The 21774-nt window shown below is 32.8% G+C and overlaps 2 protein-coding genes across 2 annotated transcripts in view; one reads left to right on the forward strand and one right to left on the reverse strand.

Moving 5' to 3' along the window:
• Positions 1–21774, forward strand: part of LOC140451432 (somatostatin receptor type 2-like) — a 1059667-nt gene that overhangs the window by 175794 nt on the left and 862099 nt on the right. The gene's annotated exons all lie outside the window — the stretch shown is intronic.
• LOC140451429 (farnesyl pyrophosphate synthase-like) lies at positions 854–16006 on the reverse strand. The gene is made up of 4 exons (XM_072545223.1): positions 15815–16006; positions 14331–14622; positions 7034–7444; positions 854–1417 (listed from the first exon to the last, which is right to left on the reverse strand). The coding sequence occupies exons 1-4, from the start codon at positions 15910–15912 to the stop codon at positions 1076–1078; spliced, it is 1143 nt and encodes a 380-aa protein (XP_072401324.1). The 5' UTR covers positions 15913–16006; the 3' UTR covers positions 854–1075.

Raw genomic sequence — 21774 nt, forward strand, 5'->3', positions numbered from 1 at the left:
CATCTCACATATAGTTCAGTTGAAATTCTATGTATTTTATTCAGGTCATATTACCTATCCCGATTAGGAAGCCAATTGGAAAATATTTTGAATCCACGATCAAAGGTAAATAGTACAATTTAAATAGCCTGAGGTTGTAATTAATTAATGCTGATTTATTGTGATTAATTGGAGATTAGATCATTTAATAAATATAGACAGGATTTTTCCTAAGTAAGCAATATAATACAATTTAAATAGCATAACAATATATATATATATATATATATATATATATATATATATATATATATGTTACGAGCAAAGCCCGAAATTGGACAATCCTAACATTGTACACAAATTATTGTCCACTTCTAGCATTGTACCCCCAAACTGTACAATGTCCGAAATAATCAAAATAATTGTCGAAACGCTCATCGGTTCGAATCGATTATTATTGACAAGCGACACACAAAATCAAAAATTGAAAAATGGGAAGATGTTTGTAGATCTTAGATTTTCAAGAGATATGTATGATAATTTAAAATAATTTAATTGTACGAATCCAAAAGTCAAAAACGGTGAATAATTATGGATTGATGTTTGTTTGTCGTTAATAACAAATGAGGAATAATCGTAAAAATCGATATGAATCGATATCTGATATATTATCTCAAACTTTGACGTATGGCTACTTATTGAAATTCGAACATTGTACAGCAATCCTTTTATACAATGTCCGCCGATTATATATATTTCGGAGATTGTACAGTAAAGGGGTACAGTGCTAGAAGTGGACAAGATTTTCTGTACAATGCTAGGATTGTCCAATTTCGGACATTGCTCGTAACATATACATATAAATAATCGAGTATAGTCTGAAATTAATTTATTAACAACTAACGGCTTTGATAATAGATGGCGATAATAGGTATGCTATGTATATTGTACTGCAAGCGTCTCGTGACGGTTAAAATTGATTCGAGCACGTGCAAAAGGCATACCAGGCGATAAGAAGTAACTCAGGTTTACCCAGACTCACTTCAAAAATTGAGCATAAAATTTATTCTTTCACAGCTTTTTTCTGTTAAATTAGTTAAGCATAGAAACAATTTATTACAGCATAATCCAATATATCGTAGAAAAACTGTTTTGGTAACTGGTGAGGTAAGTTATGGATTCGAGTGTGCATGTCGTCGTAAAATTTCTCCCTATATATATCGAAATATTCAACTAAATTAAGTTCTTGGTATATATCAAAAATGATCGAAATTGATTTAGGATCTGAGCTACCGTAGTGTTCCATAAAAGTCTTTTTTTGTTGAGGAGTTGCTAGCTTAGACACTTGGACAGCCATCCATGTGATTCTGGAAGCAGCTATATCTGTGTTGTCTTTTTCAAGAGGAGTAGTTGGTTCTACAAGTGCAGTAAAATCATCCTATAATAAAAAAGATTAATATAAAAATTCTAACCTAAAAAACTAACTTTTTTATTTAAATAAAATTAAATTAACACTAAAAGAAAGACGTGTTTAATTATGTGTGTCTCCTAACAACCATAGAAACGGAATTATAATAAACTAGTGATTTTGCCGGTCATCGTGTGACGGAGGATTTAATTAATTGCCATCTACAGTCATTCTACTCAATTTGTTCTGAGTTTCTCCTATTTAAGGCTAGGACGTAAACAAAATAATACGAGGATAGATTGATATTAAACTAGCCTTTGATAGATGGTGCTACTTGATACCAAATTGGTTTCAGTGTTGATATTTGCCATTCATGACATGACGTCTGTCAAAATTTTAAGTTTTAAAAACAATTAGTTTGATTTTTACAGCCGTCAAAAGCAAGCAAATTTTGTGTTTTCGGAGAAATGGAAAAAGTCGAGTATCGTTCGGTGATTAAGTTCCTCAACAAAAAGGGTAAAACGAATGTGCAAGTCAAAACCTACCTGGAAGTTTATGGTGAGGTTACGCCTTCTTTAGCAACAGTAAAATTGTGGAAAGCTGAATTTGTTCGTGGTCGTACTTATTTTTTTGATGATGGGCGTCCCGGGAGGCCAAATGAAGTCACCACGCCGGAAATAATCAACAAAGTCCATGACATGATTATGGCAGATCGTCGAATTAAGCTCCGCGAGTTAATAGATATCCTAAACATTCACCATTATTTGGATATGAAAAAGCTATCCGCGCGATGAATGCCGCGTTTGCTGACAATCGATCAAATGCAAAAACGTGTGACCACTTCGGAGACGCTTTTGGCGATGATACGGCGCGATTCGAAGGATTTTTTTCGCCGATTTATCACCGTTGATAAAACCTGGGTGCATTATTACACACCGGAAACCAAAGAACAATCGAAACAGTGGCGCAAACGCGGCGAAGGGCTGCCGAAGAAGGAAAATAGTGCATATTCGGCCGCTAAAGCGATGGCGACTGTTTTCTGGGATGCGAAGAGCATTATCCACATCGACTACTTGGAAAAAGAAAAAACAATCAATGGTGGGTATTACACAGCATTATTGAGTCGATTCGATGCCGAATTGCGTCAAAAACGCCCCGGTTTGGAACGCAAAAAAGTGTTCTTTCATTAAGACAATGCACCGGCTCACCGATCTACCGTCGCCATGGCAAAGATACACGAATTGGGCTATGCTCTGGTGTATTCTCCATCAATGATGAAGTTGTCGCTGAAACTTCGGCCTATTTTGAAGAGCTCGGACAAAAGTACTATTCGAATGGGGATAAAAACATTGGAATATCGTCTTACTAAGTGTATCGAGCTAAAAGTGGACTATGTTAAGAAATAAATCGATTTAATTCCAAAAAACTTGTTTTTTCTATAAAAGGCTAGTTTTATATCAATCCACCCTCGTATTTTAGTTTGCTGTACAACTTTCATAACAAATAAGTCACTTTTGGAGAATCTTTGAACTTTTGCGTAAAGTCGTCTTATCAAATCGATCTACGTACAAAAACCAGCGTAATTCTAGTTTGGCAATTTGTTTGTTGGGAAAGCTCGAGTTTTGTATTATATTTTTTACCGATCTCCAAATTCGCAGTCAAAATTTAAGGATCAACAAACTTTCAAAAAAAAAAATAAAAATTTAAATTTTAAAATAATAAACTTCTGGCATGAAAGGGTCGGTCTTTTCACCTCCAGATAAATATTGTCTTATCTGACAGATAGTTGTCTGGAGGGTAGACATTTATTTTTAAATAAAATGTACCTTTTAACGTTAAATTGTGTTGTGGTTACTTATCTGTAAGATAAACTCAAAATTTATTTCGGAATATACCAATATTAAATTATTTGTCAAAGAAATCACACCAATGTTTTAATATCTCTTTTGATTCTGCGATTTGTGTTGGTAGGAATAAATTAAATTATGTAAAGAAAAATTTATTAAGGAATAAAAAAATGATACATGTATATTAATGATTCTTCTGAGATCTATTCTATTTCTCTAAACACTAAATTATTAAAGGTTAGCTTCAGAAATATCAATAATGTATTCATTTAGCAATTTATCTTCAAAATTGTCTCCATTTTGATCTCTAGCTAGTTTATAGAATGTTGCTGTAGTTTGAAACGATTTATTCTTTTCAACTTTATAGCCACTTCTTCTTCTTCTTCTTTCTTCTTGTTTGTAGGCTTTAAAGCCTGTTTCTTGTTCAATATTAGCCTTCTAAATTTTTTTAAATTATCGCATCATTTTTTTCTTGGTCTGCCAATACTTCTTCGTCCATTTGATGACTTATCTCGTGCTATTTGTACTATCCTATCCTCTGCCATTCTACTAATATGTCGTTCCATTCCTGTTTTCGTTTTGTCACCCATCCATTTATGTGTTCTATACTGCTTGCTCTTCTTGTGTTTTTGCTTCTCTCCCTATCCAACAGACTTTTCCTTGATATTCGTCGGAGTATTTTCATCTCTGTTGTTTCTAGTAGTCGTCCTGTTTCATCTGTGTCAGGTCTTGTCTCCGCCGTGTTTGTTAATATAGATCTAATTGCTGATTTATAAATTCTTGTTCTTATGTCTTGTCTTAGGTGTTTTTTCTTTGAGATTGTGTCATTATGAGATCCCGCCGCTTTAATTGCTTTTAAGCTTTGTTGTCGTACTTTTTCTTCACCAACTCCGTAACTAGTTATATCTATTCCCAGATATCTAAACCTTACTTCCTGCTTTATTATTTTCCCATCAATTTCGATTTTACATCGTAGTGAGTATTTAGATGTTGTCATACATTTGGTTTTTTCTGCTGATATTATCATATTGTATTTCTTGGCTGTTGTATTGAAGATATGTGTTAATCTTTGGAGCTCGTATTCTGTCTCGGCGATTAATGTAGCGTCGTCTGCATAACATAATATTTGGATTTCTTTGTTCCCCATTCTGTACTACTTGTATCTACTACTTGTATTATTTCGTCCATTAATATTGTTGTGATCTGCTTTATGATGTTTTATTTTTAATTAACACTAATTTAATTAATCCAATTATTTAATTAATTAATTCACTAATTTATGCAGAGTCATACAAATCAATTACTATTAAAAATTTCTCAGGGTGCCTTTTTAATTTTACTTTAATCAGTTTACTTTATATATCTCTTCTAGTGGGTTCAGTATTTCCTAGTTGCTCATAATCGGGATAGAACAGGAAACGGAACTAACATTAAAACAACATAAATATGCACACAAATTATTATTTATTTTCAATAAGCAATACGATGAATATTAATAAATAACTTTTGTGGGCAATTATCTTTCCCAACAAACTCCTATACTCTAAATTTAATTTTAATTACAAACTATCTATTGATCTGTTTTATAATAATATCTACTAAAAATTTACCATATAAAATATAATTTATTCACAAAAAATATCTCTTTGAAACTTGGAATCTTAGTTCGTATGCTTATATTTGATTTTATCTTTAGAATATCTTAAAGTTTTCTTTCATTCAAATTATTTGACTGACCTTTATTTTTTACACCAATGATGTCTCCTCTCGATCAAACCACAGTTCCTTCCTTGATTGATTATGTCTGGCTACCATCAAATCTTTCCCGTTCTCAGCATCGATCCAAACTGCATACCAGCAAACTACTCCTCCGAAAACACAAGCCCAAGCCTCTTTTGACCGGTACTCTTTATTCACAAATTCTCCTTTCTTTCTCAATTATATCTCGTGGACTATGCAGACTGAAAAGAGGTATTAATCTTCTCGATTTTGATCTGCTCTCAGCTTCCACCTTTTTCACTAACAAACGAAAACACTGGTACTCAGATTGACTACACGAAAAACACGTCTTCTCTTCTGGTCTGCCGGTAACATAATAATCCTTTTCAATCTCCCCAGACAAACTTCTCAACTCTCTCATTCCCCATCATTCCTTTTTTAACCAATCATAAGCATTCATCTTTCCCACTTATTTTAGATTTAGAAAATTTCCAACATAATGTTTAAAACAAATAAACTACTTTCACTCAAATTACTTTTCAGAAACCATTAACAATTTTGCCTTTTTCAACAGAAATAAGTTTCCAAATTCTTATCTCTTATCTAAATCTAATTCTTATTTACTTTCGAAAAATGCCCACCGCAAAATACAATTACAAGTTTATTCTTAAATCTATAAATTATACGGGTTCCATTGTCCTTTCACTATTCACTCAGTCTTTCAAGGAAAAACTGTTCCGTCACGGAACAATGTCTTCTATTATTCTTAATATTACAAATAAGTACAGGGTTGTATTTTAACTTATATGCCCGCGGTATATTAAAATAATAAAAAAATTCTTTATTCTATTTCTGATCGATAAACTAATCCATAACAATATATAAAAGAGTAGTGAGCTTCACGAGTCACCCTGTCTGACTCCGCTTTGTACTGATATACACCGTGTTAGTTTTCCATTTATCTTTGCCTGTATTCGATTATGGAAGCGGATGTTTTTGACAGTTTGTATAATATTGATTGGTATGTTTCTTTTATACAGTAGGTGTAAAACGTCTTCGACTTGGATGCGATCGAAAGCCTTTTTCAGGTCTATAAAACATAGATATGCTAGTTTATTGTACTCGATGGCTTCTTCTGTGATTCGTGTTAGTACAAATACGGCATCTATGCAGGATCTTCCGGATCTGAATCCTTGCTGTTCATCTGATAAAGTTGTTAGTTTATTGATTTTGTTGGTTGGAACTTTTGTGGTAAGCTTAAGTGCGGTGTTCAGTAGATTTATACCTCTATAACTGTTGGGGTCTTTTTTATCTTCTTTTTTTGAACATTGGTATCATTATGCTGTTTCTATATGCATATGGTATCTTGCAATGCACTATTAGTTTTTGTATAAGTTTTGTCATCTCTAGGGTTATACTTTCTCCTCATTGTTTCAGAAGCTCGTTGATTATTCCGTCTGGTCCTGGTAACTTTCTATTTTTAAGTGAATTTATGGCTATCTCTACTTTTTGAAAACTGATTTCTATTTCGTGTCTTAATTGAGGTACGTTATTGTGTTGATTATTATTTTTCTTTCTTATAAACAGTTTCGTCAGGTATTTTTCCTATTCGTTTGCTGGTATGTTATTGTGTTCCTTCAATTTTGCCATTTCTTTTGGTTGGTTTCGTATAAATCTTCATATTTGTTTTTGTGTACCGTAGAAGTCGCTTTCCATCATTTTTGTAAACTGTTCCAAGTGTTCATTTTTCGTTCTTCTTACCAACTGCTTTGTTTCATTTCGTATTCTTCTATAGGTGTCTCGGGATTCTGGAGTATTTGATGTTTTGTACTTCGTGTAGGCCTCTCGTTTCTCTTTACATGTCTCTTTTATTTTTTTCTGAACCATGGTGTATTGTTGTTGTTTCTTTTGTTCAGTATTACTTTGTGTTTTCTTAGGGCCTCTGTTGCTGCTTCTTCAATGTACACTAACAGACAAACGCGTTTTTTGACATTTCTTAGATATATTTTTATAAAAAATGGAAATCAAATCAACTAAAGATAAATTAAACTTATGAATTTTTACAGTAATCAATACTTACATATCTTTTTCCAAATATACAAATATCCATACAAAACTTTTTCACTATGGAGTGAAGCTCTGGATCCTGAATATTAGCCAGGTACATCGCAGACGAGACACCATGTATTAAAAACGGAAATGACTTTACCAAACTTTCATAAACTTCAAAGTCTTCCAGGTTATACTTTGTAAGCTCTTTCCTCTGTGATATTGTAGTAGGTCCCAGGTTACATATCAGCTCTTTCTGGATTTTAGCAAAATACTTGTGTTCAGAAAAATGTTTTAAGAGTAGAAAGTTGGCGCTTGTTTCAAAATATATAGAATCTGTGATAGCTTGTTTTATTCCTACTTTTCTATACAAGACTGGTTTATTGTAACGGGTTACTGATTCATCCAGTATGTCATCAATGATAATCATGGCGATATCTTGCTAAAAATAATTTAACTTATTACATACTATTCTATTAGTGACAAATAATATAAATCCATAAAAGAAATCATAAGACGATGCATAAAGGATTCGGGTGATTTAAATTTTGGTCGCTTCTATATAACAATTATGATGTAATCATATTTATCTTAACTTTTTAACAATTTCTTGCTTTACTTAATTTCGAAAATTCGAACGAAAAGAAAGTTCAAAAATATAAAAAAGGTTAAAAGCTTTCTGAATGAGCTATGACATGTAAGGTAATGTTTAGCAATGTAATATAACTCTGAGAGCACTTGGATCTATCTCAAAGATAAAGTAATCGACAGTACAAAAGACTGTAAGGCAGCGGTTTCCCCTAATGTAGGATACTTTTTTTTAAACCCTAATATTAGTTTTATTACGTCAATTAATTTACGAATATTTTAGAGTGAAGTAAGCAATAGACTATAGAGAATCATTTATTGAAAGAAAATAAATCATTTCTACGAATTAAAAAATAAAATTTAAATTTTTATAAAAAACGGTAAATTTAGACTGACAAAAAAAATGTTCCTACCGGATATTAGAATAACGGGATAAAATCTAGATGATTAACGGGATAAAGACTAACTAAAGTATGGAAAGATAGATCTATCTCTCAAAATATCAAGATAAGCCTGGTGAATGCGGGCGCCAAAAAATTGATTTTAAGATGTGATGCTGGAGAAGAATGCTGTGCATACCTTGGAGAGCTCATAAGACAAACGTTTTCATTCTAAACCAACTTGAGACCAATGGAGTAAAATTGTTAGGAATTGGAAGAAATCACAATCCTCAGTAATGCGGAAATGACAAGAGAATGAGTAATATAACTTAAAAGCAGGGTTATCTATTCATAGTTTATTGTTATACATGTTATACAATATACAACATACAACATTTATATACAATGTTAATGTTATACAATACATGATAAAATGCCAAAAGTTCGACCTCTACTAACACATCTAAATCAGAATCACAGACAGTGGGTATTTTTCATAAACATGTATGTGTTTATGAATCTATCGTTAAATTTTTTGGGAGACATACCAATAAGGAATTTATAAAAAGTAAACCTATTAGATTCGGCTACAAGAATTGGTTGTTATGTAGTGCCCACCGTTAGTGTTAGGCCGTATATACTTATTGTGGAGCCAAAAATATTGATAAGTAAAGTAGCTTACCATTAGGATCACAAGTAGTTCTGGATGTGGTAGACCACATCGCTTGCCGATTAGACCACACAATATTTTTTGATAACTTTTTTACAAGTTACGATCTGTTGGAGAAATTAAAAAAAATAGGAATTAGAGCTACTCGAACTGTAGGAGACAATAGAATAATAAAAATGTCTCCTATTAAATGCTAAAAAATTAAAAAAAACAAGACAAGTTATTTTGAACATCAATAAAACAAGAATCAAAGTATATTATTTGTACCCAAAATGACTCTATGGTTATACACAAGGGTTATTAAACCCATGATAACCTATGGTTCGGTGACGTGATGGACAAAGACGCAGCAAGTGGGAACAATAAAGGTGCTAGGTAATACACAAAGGCTAGCATGCCTGTGTATTACATCGCCAATGAAAAGGAGCCATAAAAAGAACTCTTACTGCATCGTTGGAAGTCCTGGTGAATCTACCACCACTTAGAGTACAGACTAATCCATAGTCAGAGACATATAAACCAGATGCATGGTACTGACATCAGAAAGCTAATCGAGGAGCTAAAAGCCGATATTGTGATGGGGAAACCTATCGATGCAACAGTTACGAGATATAGCTTTAACAATAAGTTCACAATTAAGATACCAGGCAGGGAAGACTGAAATAAAGGTGTACCCATACAAGCTGCTACTACCTGGTACACGGATGGCTCAAAAACATTTAAGAGTGTGGGAGCCGGCATAGTAGAGACAAATCAAGGCATACATTTCCGGGTAAGTCTATCTAAGGATGTGATAGTTTTCCAGGCGGAAATAACTGCAATTTATCACTGCGTGGAAGAAATAGAAAGGCAGGAAAGAACGTTCTGTTCAGTTGCCATCTTCACAGATAGTCAGGCAGCGCTTAAGGCACTAAATTTTGTAGAGGTCAATTCTAAGCTAGTATGGGATTGCGTGTGTGCCCTAATAGACTCGGAGACCGTAGCAAGGTTACGGTAGCCTGGGTACCGGGGCACAAGGGTCATAAGAGCAATAAAAAAACAGATGAAATGGCCAAACAAGGCTTAACAATGCCATTCACTGGACCGGAACCCTTCACAGTAACAATAACGGCTAGAAGGAAGTGGGTAGCTCACAAATCTCTGGAATGGTGGAGGAATTCATCCGGAACAAAGACAGGCGAAACAGTTCATTACAAAATATTTGCAGAAAAATTTACGGCAGACCTAATATAAGCAAAGACAGGAAAACGGTAAAAGCCATAGTAAGTCTCCTAACAGGGCACTGTAAGCTGAATGGGCACTTGGAGCTGATAGGATTATCAGATGATGACCTGTGAAGATTCTGTCACCTCGAAGAAGAAACAGCAGAGCACATTTTATGTCAATGTGACAGTCTGACAAATGTGCGGTTCTTTGCATTGGGAGAAGAAAATCCACCGGCAAATAGCTACAAGGAAGGTACAGTCTCGAAGCTACTAGACTATATAAAAAGAGTTAGGCTAGAGAATGTTATCTAGGGCTAGAGGACCACAATAGATCTGGAGAGGTCGCAATGGAATATGCCGAAAGGCAACCTCTCTTAATCTAATCTAATATTATTTGTAAGATGGACATATAACCTAAATACGACTCTATGGAACTTGTAGAACTAGTTAAACGATGGTCAACTGCTGCTAAGACCAAAGTGGATGTTTGTCAGTCCATGGGTGGTGTAGACTAAACAATTACAGGATCGGAATAAGAGGCAAAATGGAGGTGGGGTGCTTTTTACTAATAATTTTATAAATATGAATGTTTTAAATAGTTGGAGATTCTATTAGCTGGCTATAGTTGAACAAAGTAGGTAGTGTTCTTGATTTTCAAAGAGTAATGCCAAATCAATGTATATGAAATGTATACCTTTCGGATTTATTCTGCCGACCGCTAGGAAACATGAAGGAGAATACTTTCCAAAAAAACTGATTAAACAATTAAGGTGTGCTCAGTGTCATCAAAGAGCCAGTTGGAGTTGTAAAAGGTGTCATATTATTTTGAGAGAGACTGTTTTAAAACTTTAAAACTTTTTATTTCAATGAATGTTTTCTGTTACATTAATTATTAAGACGCTGTAGTGCCCAGTGTACTCATTAGTGTGGATACATATCTATATCTAAGTAATTCTATTTTTTTCAAATATGAAGTTTTGTTGTAAATAATATTACTAATACATGGATCCTTTTTGTGTGGGGGATCATCCTATTCTGGGTTTGTTTTTACAGTTTTTGGTGTGACTTCGCTTTTTTCACTACTTTTCTTCATTCTTCTCTCTAGTTGATTGTTCTTTCTAATTTTTAATTTCCATACTGCATCTGCATCTCAGTTTAGGCCTACCTCTGGTTCTCTTACCTGGTGCTGTCCATTCTGTTATAATCGTTAACGGATTGTTCTTCTCTCTTCTTATTATGTGTCCATACCATCCAATTCTTTGTGCTTTTATTGCTTTAACTATGTTCTTTTGATCCATCCATTTTTGCATTTTCGTGATTCATCCATGGCTTGCATCCTCTTCGTTTTCCCTCTTTGGTCCCAGTATTTTTCTGATAATCTTTCTCTCAAAAACTTTCAATTATTCTTCTTTTCTTGCTCTTAATCTAAATGTTTATGCAGCATATACTTATCGGCTTATCTTGTTATTTCTAAACATTTTTTATTTCTAAAAAACGCTGTATTTTCCGCTTAAATTCTTCTTTTATGTGTACACTTTCATTTCCTTTGTTGACTCTTCTTCTTAAAGTGCCTATCCATTCCGGATGTTGGCGATCATCACGGCTATCTTTACTTTGTTTATTGCAGCGCGGAACAGTTCAGTGATAGTCGTGTTATACCACTTTCGTAAATTTTGTAGCCAAGAAATGCGTCTTCTTCCCGGTCCTCTCTTACCATTTACCTTCCCTTGGAGAATCAGCTGGAAAAGGCCGTAACGTTATTGATTTCTCATTACATGTCCTAGATATTCCAACTTTTTAGTTTTGACGGTCATGAGAATTTCATATTATTTCCCCATTCTACGCAGGACCTCCACATTAGTAACTCTGTCAACCCAGGATATAAGTAAGATGCGCCTATAACACCACATTTCGAAAGCTTCAAGCCGATTCATAGATGCAACAGTCAGTGTCCACGCTTCCATTCCGTAGAGCAGAACTGTGAATATGTAGCAGTTCAATAGACGGCACTTTGTTTTTAATGATATGTCTCGACTGTTGAAAATGGTTCTCATTCTAACGAATGCTGCTTTTGCTTTTATTATTCGCTGTTTAATTTCTGTTGAGTCGTCCCATTGGCTATTTAATTTGGTGCCTAGATATGTATATTGCTCGACTCTTTCGATATTCTGTTGGTTGATTGTAAGTTGAGCGTTTAGTATTGGTTTTTTACTAATTGTCATAAATTTGGTTTTCTTTTCTTTTTTGTTGACTAGTACTCCCAAATATTTGAATGTTTCAACTTCTTCGAAACTGTGTGTATCTATTGTCAGTTCTGTCATTTGCGTCTTCTTTTTCTTGCTTACGTTCACCTATTTTGTTTTATTTTCATTTATTTCCAGTCCTCTCAATTTGACTTCGTATTCATTTTCTTGGAAGGTTTTCTTTATTGCCTTTCTATCTGTTGCTACTATGGTTATATCATCCGCATATCCTATTACTTGTACTGCATTCTTAATTATAGTTCCTGCGTTCGAATCCCGCATAGTCATTTCTATCATTCTTATAATTTTATTTGGTATATTACTCTCTTCTAAGTTTTGGACCATTTTTCTTCTGTTTAGTTTGTCAAACTCCTGTTTAAAGTATAGGAAAAGTATATGTGTTTCTCCGTCGTACTCGTATGTTTTCTCTATTACTTGTTTTAACGTATGTATAGCGTCTATCGTGGATCTTCCTTTTATTGTTAGTCTGTCTCTAATTATACCAGTCATTACTTTATATGTCACATTCAGTAAATTATTTGCTCGGTAGTTCTTGCATATTCTGTGGTATCCTTGTTTTGGGATTGTCACTATATATATATATATATATATATATATATATATATATATATATATATATATATATATATATATATAATCCTAAGCCCATTTACCCTAAGGTGTCGAATGTAATGTCTTTAGTTAGTTGCATGTACAATTTTTCTCCATTGCTTCTTATTCTTTGCTTGGTTTCTTGCTTGTTCTTTGGTGATTCCTCGTGTCTCTAGGATTGAGGTTACATTATCATCCCATGTCGTCATTGGCCTGCCCCTTGGTCTCTTGGTTTGTCTTCTGACTTCCCATACTTTTTTGACTGGTCTCTCTTGATTTATTTAACCATGTGTCCATACCATCTCAGTTGGGCCTCTTTAATTTTCTTAACAATTGATTGAACCTTAAGATGTTCTCTGACTGCCTCATTTCTAATCCTGTCTAGCCTGGTTATACCCATTATTCTTCTAAGAAACTTCATTTCTATGCTCTGTATTTTCAATTTTAATTTATCAGTAAGCGTCCAACTTTTAGTACCAAAAGGTAAAATCGGCACAAACACCGTCTTGTATATGGTCACTTTTGCTTTTTGGGATACTTCTTTTTTCGACAAAAACGTACTTTTAATTGCGTAATACATCCGAGCAGCACTTTCTATTCTAGAACTTATTTCAGTTTCTTCAGTTCCTCTGTTCTCTATTTGTACTCTCAAGTATTTGTAAGTATCGACTTGTTTAAGTGTATTTCCGTTAAGTGTTATCTTCGTTTGTTTTCTATTTTTTCCACATACCATTACTTTCGTCTTCTCATTATTGATCTTTAAATTTCGTTTAATTAGTGCAGCGTTCTATACTTGTAAATTTCGATTGAGTGCTTCTTCATTTATACCAAATATCACTAGGTCGTCTGCGTCTGCAAACTTTGAGATCCACACTGCTTGTAGATTTCTATTTCCGGCATATAATTTCAATGTTTCTGCTCTAGTTTCTTTAATTATGTCATTAAAGACAATGTTAAACAGTATGGGGCCTAGGACTCCTCTTTGACTTAGACCCTCATTTACTATGAACTCTTCGGATTCCATATTATCGGTTCTTATTCTGTTTCTTGTATGTCTATATATACTCCTAATGGCTTGCCTAAGTTTGATTTTCACACCTTTCTTTTTTAAACATATGTCAGTCACCTTCCTTGGAGTACTATCAAATTCCTTTTCTAAGTCTATAAAAGCTTGGTATAACTCAGTGCTTGAGTTCCGTGCGTTTTGGATTGGTTTCTTGATAGTAAAAATGTGATCTTGGATACTTCTGCCTTTTCTAAATCCACTCTGTGATTATTCCATTTTAGAATCAACTTCTTGTAAAAGACGTTTTTCTAGTATTCTCTCAGATACTTGGGATGCTCAGTAGTGTTATTCCTCTGTAGTTACTACATTCACGTCTGTCTCCCTTTATAAAAATGGATAGAATAACTCCCACTTCCCAATCTTTTGGTATTTGGCTCTCACTCCATGCCCTTTAACATACTTTTGTTAGCAGTTCAATGCCCATGTTGCTTCTAAATATATTAAATAATATAAACTGATAAATACCTAATGCAAAATATATTAATTCTAAAAAACAAAATATTAATTTCATGAACGTCAATGGGTAAGAAATATTTAGAATATAAAAAAACATATAAATATTACCAATTTAAAGCACCATCCTAAAATTCCGGCCTTCATCAACTCCTCTTCTGTGTAATCTCTTTTAAAATGCTTGTACGCATTAATTGTTGTTAAGGGAGATGCCAGATATTTCAGCTTAAGATTTTCCACTGCGTCGTCAAAAAGTTTTTGGAACTGTCTTTTAATTTTTGGCATGTTAGTGTGATAAATTAAAGATTCGTTTGTCACATCCTCTCGAATTTGTGGGACGAGTTTCTTTAGAATAGTTTCCTCCTCTTTGAAATCTATGGGTGATGCTTCGGTAACTGGATGTCTGAAAATTGTAGGAAATGTAATGGCTAGTCTCGCTTAAACATATATAAATATATGTATATATACAGGGCCGTCCTTAAGTAATTGTATAAACAGACACCGCAGATTTTGCACTTTAAAATATTACGATTTAAGCCAACTTGCTTTAATAAAATGTTGATATTAAGAAAGATACAGTGTGTTAAAGTAAAAATTTAAAATTTTATTTTTCGCTATTACTTTTACGTTTGTAAATATTTTTTGGACTAAAATTTACAATTGGATGCTTTTGAGTAGAATAAATTATAATTTTATACATACTTTAATATAACTGATAGAGGGCGCCACATATGCCACGTGTGTGGCATAAATTTGCGTTTAACTTTTTTGCTCTTTAAGTTAGCTCTATTTGTGTTAAAATATATTAAAGATACATTATTTTTACAAAGAAAAGGTGTACTCGTTACTAACCTCAAAATTCAACCGTTTTCGAGATAATCGCATTTTATAAGTAAGCTGCATAATAATTCTTAGTTTGATATTTGTGCGGTAAAGCACTGAATACCTTTAGATTAGCATAATTCATAGTTTATTCTTCTAAAAAAAAATTAAAAAATAATAATGTAACATCACAAAATGCTCATATTCCTTGGCAATGTGGTGAGATATTGATATAATTATTTATTGATATAAAAAATTAAAATGATTTTTGATATAAAAAATCCGAAAAGAATACTTATTACTCATTACGTAAATTGTTTACGTAATGGACATTTTTATTAGGACAAATAGAAACTAGAGCACAGGTATTTAATAACACATATGTGTCTTGTTTCATATTACTTTTGATACAAATCTAACCTTAAAAACTCAGCAGTTTTACAAAAACATCATCGTTGGCCGTTTTTTTTAAGCAAAGCCTATACCTATACCCCTGTAAAAAAATTATGGGGCAAAAAAATCGGGTGTGTTCCCGTCTTTTATGCTTCGTTTTTTGAATATTTTTTAGTAAGTTTAATTTTAAAAGGTGACATTTCGATAGTCGTATATGTACAAAAATTGCATAGAATTTGCCCAACTGTACCCTAGTTCACCCCTTTCTCAAACGCACACCTTTCTCAAACGCACACCTTTAAATGGTAGCACTCTGCGGTTTCTTCATATTTGGGGTCCATTGACTGTATGACACAATAAAACTAGTAATAGGTACATACCTTTTTGTTTGGTTTGTTAGCCTTCGTTTTTGATTAGACCTACCGATAATTTTGAGAGCATGTTTTGTAAAAACACTTTGAGAGATTATTTTTATCATTGTAGCATTAAATACTATGACTGCTTTAGACTGTAGTTTTTACATAATTCAACGTAATAAAACCATCCTGTGTTTTATTATAAAATCTATTCCACAATGATTTAATTTTTGACAGTCGGTGATAAAATCCATCAGTGGCGTATCCAACTTAAGAATTTTTATTGTTATTTTTGTTGTTATATCGAGGTAATGTTTTTAATTAAAAAATAATTTTTAAGTTCAATTAGGAGTTTATCCCTTATATCTTTAAGAGTACTGAAAGATGGTAACAAGGATAGGAGTAAAATATGTAAAAACTGGGTTTCCTGCGAAAATTTGCGTAAAAATTAAATTTTCTTTGTAAAAAAAATCTTCTTTTGTAAAAAAAATTTCTCCCTTATGTCATTTTACGAATCGATAGATGATTATTGATTTTCTTTTTCAAAATTTTGGCATAAGGGGTACTGGTGCTCTAAGGGTGTTAAATATGGCCCAAACACTTAATGTTATTAGGTGAATATCCATGATTTTCTCTTATATCCCACTTGAAAGTTTGTTTGTTTTTACGATAAAGAATCTGCAAAAAGTAGACGAGTGGAATGGAATGATTATATAAGCATAATGACAACAAATAGAGTAGTTGTCAGTAAGCATAATAACAAAAGACGGCAAGAGATGATTCCCCAATAAGATCAGTAGGAAGACCACGAAAACGATAGAACAACTTACATGAGGCACATTAAATAACAGACAGAGTCTCTCTCTCTCTCTCTCGATCTTCTTAATGTTATCAGTCCATTCTATTAGTGGTCTTCCTCTGCTTCTCTTTCGTAACCATGGCCTTCATTGTTGTATTTCATGGTTACATCTTTTATCCGTCAGTCGGGCATTGTGTCCTGCGAAGCTCCATTTTAATTTGGCAGCATGTTCTCCTTCGTCTTTTACTTTGGTTTTGCTTCTAATCCATTTGTTTGTTTATTTGTCTATAAGTCTTAGCCCGAGCATTGATCGTTCCATCGCTCTTTGTGTCTTTACTATTTTATCCATATTTGATTTGTTGAGTGTCCACGTCTGTGAACCATACGTGAGTATAGGGAGAATACACTGATCGTTAATTCTAGTTTTCAAATTTTGTTCTATTTTAGCAATTTTTAAGATCCAACATATTTTTCCAGATCCTGCCCACGCTAACCTTATTCTTCTGGTAATTTCCGCAGTTTGATTTTCTTTGTTAACTTTCATTATCTGTCCCAGGTAGATGTATTCGCTTACTGTTTCTAAATTTATGTTGTTCAACGTTATTTCTCTAATGTTTGGTGTATTTGTCATTATTTTTGTTTTATCCAAGTTCCTCTTAAGACCTACATTTTCCGAAGTTTGAAATAGTTGCGTCATCATGGTCTGTAGTTCTTCGAAACTTGTAGCGAATATTACAATGTCATCAGCGTATCTGAAATGACTCAGTTTTCTTCCATTAACATTATTCCTTTATCTGCCCAGTTAAGTGTGAATAGCTTTGGTAAGATTACATCTCCTTGGCAAACTCCTTTGTTGATTGGTGTAACTTTGGTTTTCGCATCTATTTGTATTTTCATTTTTTTTGTATTTTCAGATAGGTAATTTCAAAATACAAAAGACAGAATTATGTCTACATAAAAAAAGAAGAACCTACAAAAAGGCATAACGGCAGGTTGTGCACACGAAAACTATCCTTTTTTTGCTTATCTCGAAAGGAATTATCAAAAGGTGACTCCATCGATGTTTTTCTTTTCCGCTATCCTTATTTTCTGTCTATATATTCTATTGTCTATGTTTGAGAGAGCGCCATGTCATTCTTGTTTTAAATTAGGCTTTTCGATTTTGTAAATACAATTTTCATAATTACAAGTGGATTGTAGCCCCCTTAAATATTAACCCAACAGAATTATTGACTTCTCATAGGGAGTTTAAGGGGGAATAATTACTAGTGTGATATAAAATTCGTAAAAACCTAGCAGATCATAAATATTTTTTTTGTAATTCTACTAGTTTTAACGGTAAGCCAGCAGAATAGCTCTCCTCAAGGGTGGTTTGGTGGTGAAAAATTATTAGGGTAGTATTAAATTAGTGAAAAATGGGTAAAAAAATGCCATTGGCAAAAAGTTTTTTTTTCTAAATTCTGCTTCTGGAACCTTAAGCCAACAGAATCGCTCCCATTGAAAGGGTGGTTTGGTGGTGAAAAATTATTAAGGTGGTAATAAATTAGTGAAAATGGGTGAAAAAATATGCCATAAGCAAAACGTATTTTTCCCGTATTCTGCTAGCTTGAACCTTAAGCCAGCAGAATCGCTCCCCTTAAGGTTGATTTGGTGGTGAAAAATTATTAGGGTGGTAATAAATTAATGAAAAATGATCCCACCCTTTATTTGATTTTCCACAGCATTTGCGTACAATTAAGGCATGTACATATAAGAAATTATTTAACATTTTCAGAGTTATTAGGACTATATCATAGATGATAAAAAAAATATTTAGAAGAGGTAATTAAATGTTCTACCAGATAGCAGTGACTCTTAAGCAATACATTTAAAAAATATTTTATGTATAAACGAAGACACTGTGTTCATATATTAAGCAATTATTGTATTAATTTGTCCTTAACAACGTAGGTTATCGCTAAAACATATAATATTTATATGATTTATATCATTTAGGGATTTTTTTAAAACGCAAATGTAAATTTTTTTTGATAAATATTTTTACACAATTTTGGGTTTGGTTTATTATTGTTTTGTATCTTGTTTGTATTGAAATAAGATGGAAATTAAAACAATTATGCACTTTTTAGCAAAAGTAACACATACAATTTATAATACTTTTCTTCTTCGATTTAAAATAAAAAAAAACCAGAGGTCAATTTTTTTTTTCAAATAAATCGTTGAATTTGTCTTAAAATAAATAATAATTGAAAATAAAAATTAAATATCTTATATACTAAAAGGCTAAGCCCTTTTCTTGTGCGCAATACTCCTCCTAAACGGTGATAGATAGGAGAATAATTTTTTCGAATAATTAAACAGATTGTCGAGTAGATTCCCCCTAAGGTTTAAAATTTAAAAAATTCGAACCGGTTTAAAAATGGCGGCCATAAAATGAATTTTTCCTATAGTAAAGTATAGGAATTTTACAGGTTTCATTCTTCAAAATTTAAAGTCCTAATTTTCAATGTATTTTTAAAATATGCCCGTGTCTACTTTTTTCTTATACTTACTGATTGAATTCAGAATTGTATAATATATATATAAATATATTAAAATCCATTTCTGATTCAATATTATACACAATGCAACAACGCGTCAATTCTCGAATGCTGGAATGCACCAACAAGTGTTTCCACTTAAGGAATAAGGATAATGACCACTCAAAATTCGGGATCCTCCTGTCTCCGATTTTAATTTATGGGGTTTGTTTTACACTCTCTGATGAGTTGGTATTTTTTTATTTTTATGTTTAGTTAGAAAGTATTCTGTTTCCAACAAGTGCAGCGTGTGTGAGGTGTTGTGATTGATATTTAGAGATTTAGACTACGTTTTGAGTTTAATACTTGAAGAATTAAATAATGAGGTAAGCATTACTTTGTTTTTAATTTATTAGTTAGAAATATATTATTAATTTTGTTGGGAATAAGCCACAATTTTACTTTAAATTAGGTATATTTTAAATAAATAAATAAAAAATAAACTTATTATAAAGTAAAATTGTGGCGTATTCTCAAAAAAGTGGAACAGTAGGTGGTAGTGTAGACTAGCGCGGAGCATCATACTGTTTTCTGTATTTTTTAAATTTAAATAATATTTAAATATAAATTTAGTTAGTTAGTTAGTTAGAGTTCTCAAACCGACTTCTTTTTCTTAAACGTGGCATTTTACAATCTAAAATATGCAAAAAAATTACTTCCGGTTTTACTTCCGTTTTTTATTTAAGAGGGGTGGAGTCTAGCAATCATATTGTTTCCGTTTCCTAATGTAAATTTTCCTGAAAATCCTAAAAAACTACTGTATCAATTTTCAATTTAAAAAAATTAGCGTCGATACAGTTTATTTTTAGTATTTTTGGAACATTTACACCAGGCGACGGAAACGATGGATCGTTAGACTCCGCCCCTCTTAAATATCAGCAAAACTTACATCAAAACTCGATGTCGAGTTGGTCCGCTAGTATTTACTAAAACCCTAACTTTAACTCGTAATCGTAGACGTCTCAAAAACGGTACACTCTAACAGACATATGATCACTCTAACCACCACTGTTTAAATTGACAAAATGTTCTAGTTTATTCCGAAGTATTCTTTAACAAAAATTAAAAGTGATATTTTAGTACTTTGTATATCTATTTTGAATATATAGTCCGTCTAGAAAGTATCCGGAAAAAAGAAAGCAGAATTATATTGTACGGTATTTAGTTCTATCACTTGAAATATAAAATTTCAACAAATAATTCATCTCATTTACTTATACAACCTCCATTTAAACACTTAACTAACTCTAACTAAACACTCTAAACACTTAACTAAACGTCCAGGTACACCCGAAACTAGGTCTAGGCCATAATTTTCGGTAATAGTGCAGGCCTGTAAAACCAACCGAATCAAACCTTCTCTATCTCATGGCGCTGCTCGTTCCACTTTAATCTTCATCAGTCCCCATATGTTTTCAATGGCGCTAAGATCTGGAGATGCTGCTGGCTACGCAATTGTTGAAAATTCGTGTTCTTGCATGCAAGCTTGAGTATAAGCAGAAGTATGGCATCTTGCATTATCTTGTTGAAAACGTCACCCCTCTGGATATAAAACATGATCCATTTCAAGAAGAAAACCATTTAAGATATCACAATATTTCGCACTATCAACAGTATCATTAACTATACAGAGAGGTGTAGCACCACGCTGAGATATTGCTCCCCAAACCATTATTTTAGTGGGAAATTTGGAAATTTAAACAGTAACATTTTCTCTTGATAGGACTTTTAGATGATTTGTACCAAACTGGAAACAACAATCATCAGATATAAAGACATTATTACAATTATCTTTTCGAAAATATTGACAAAAATCTATTCTTCGTTGCCTGTGCAGAGGTGTCATTGTAGGGATTTTTTTGGATTCCTTGATATGTAGCCTTGCTTTTTCAGTGGCATACAGACAGTTTCTAGACACACTTTTATTCTTCGTTGATTTCCAAATCTGTTCGCTAATTTTCGAAAACTCTAGGCGCGGATTTTGTGGTCCTAAAGCCACTAAAGCATTTAAATTGTTTCCGCGAATCTTACGCGGTCTACCCGAAATTGGTCTATGTCTCATATCTATTCCATTTTTTCGGACACCCTTTCTATACAAATATTCCACGACTTTTCTTTTCTCTACTTGCGACATTATTTCACAAATCTTAAGTCTGTTTACAAACAACAATATTTGACAGATGGTGTTGTCATGCGATTTTGTCCATAACCTACTATAGGCACAACCTTCTTGATGCATTACTTTTGTCTTAAAATGTTACAAAAAGGAAATCTATTAAAGTTAGGAAAACTATAAAATTCCGGATACTTTCTAAAAGGACTATAAATTATCCTTAGCAAATTATGAAACAAGTAGGTGAAAGAAATTTACATTAAACAACATTATGCAAGGATACTATTTATTAAAAAAATGTAACAAAATATGCAAAACTATGAACAACGGGTTAATGACATATATTTATTTTATACCTAAAATTTAGTAAAGAGTTAAACATTGTGGAGTACACCAGTGCAATTTACCGTGCCTTTTACTACAATGAAAAGTTTTCTGCGAATTCTGTTAATCGTTTAGAGGTGCTAGTTGGTTGAATGCTATTCTATGACGC

Source organism: Diabrotica undecimpunctata, chromosome 9 (assembly GCF_040954645.1).
Source record: "Diabrotica undecimpunctata isolate CICGRU chromosome 9, icDiaUnde3, whole genome shotgun sequence".
In the NCBI taxonomy this organism is placed as follows: Eukaryota; Metazoa; Arthropoda; class Insecta; order Coleoptera; family Chrysomelidae; genus Diabrotica; species Diabrotica undecimpunctata.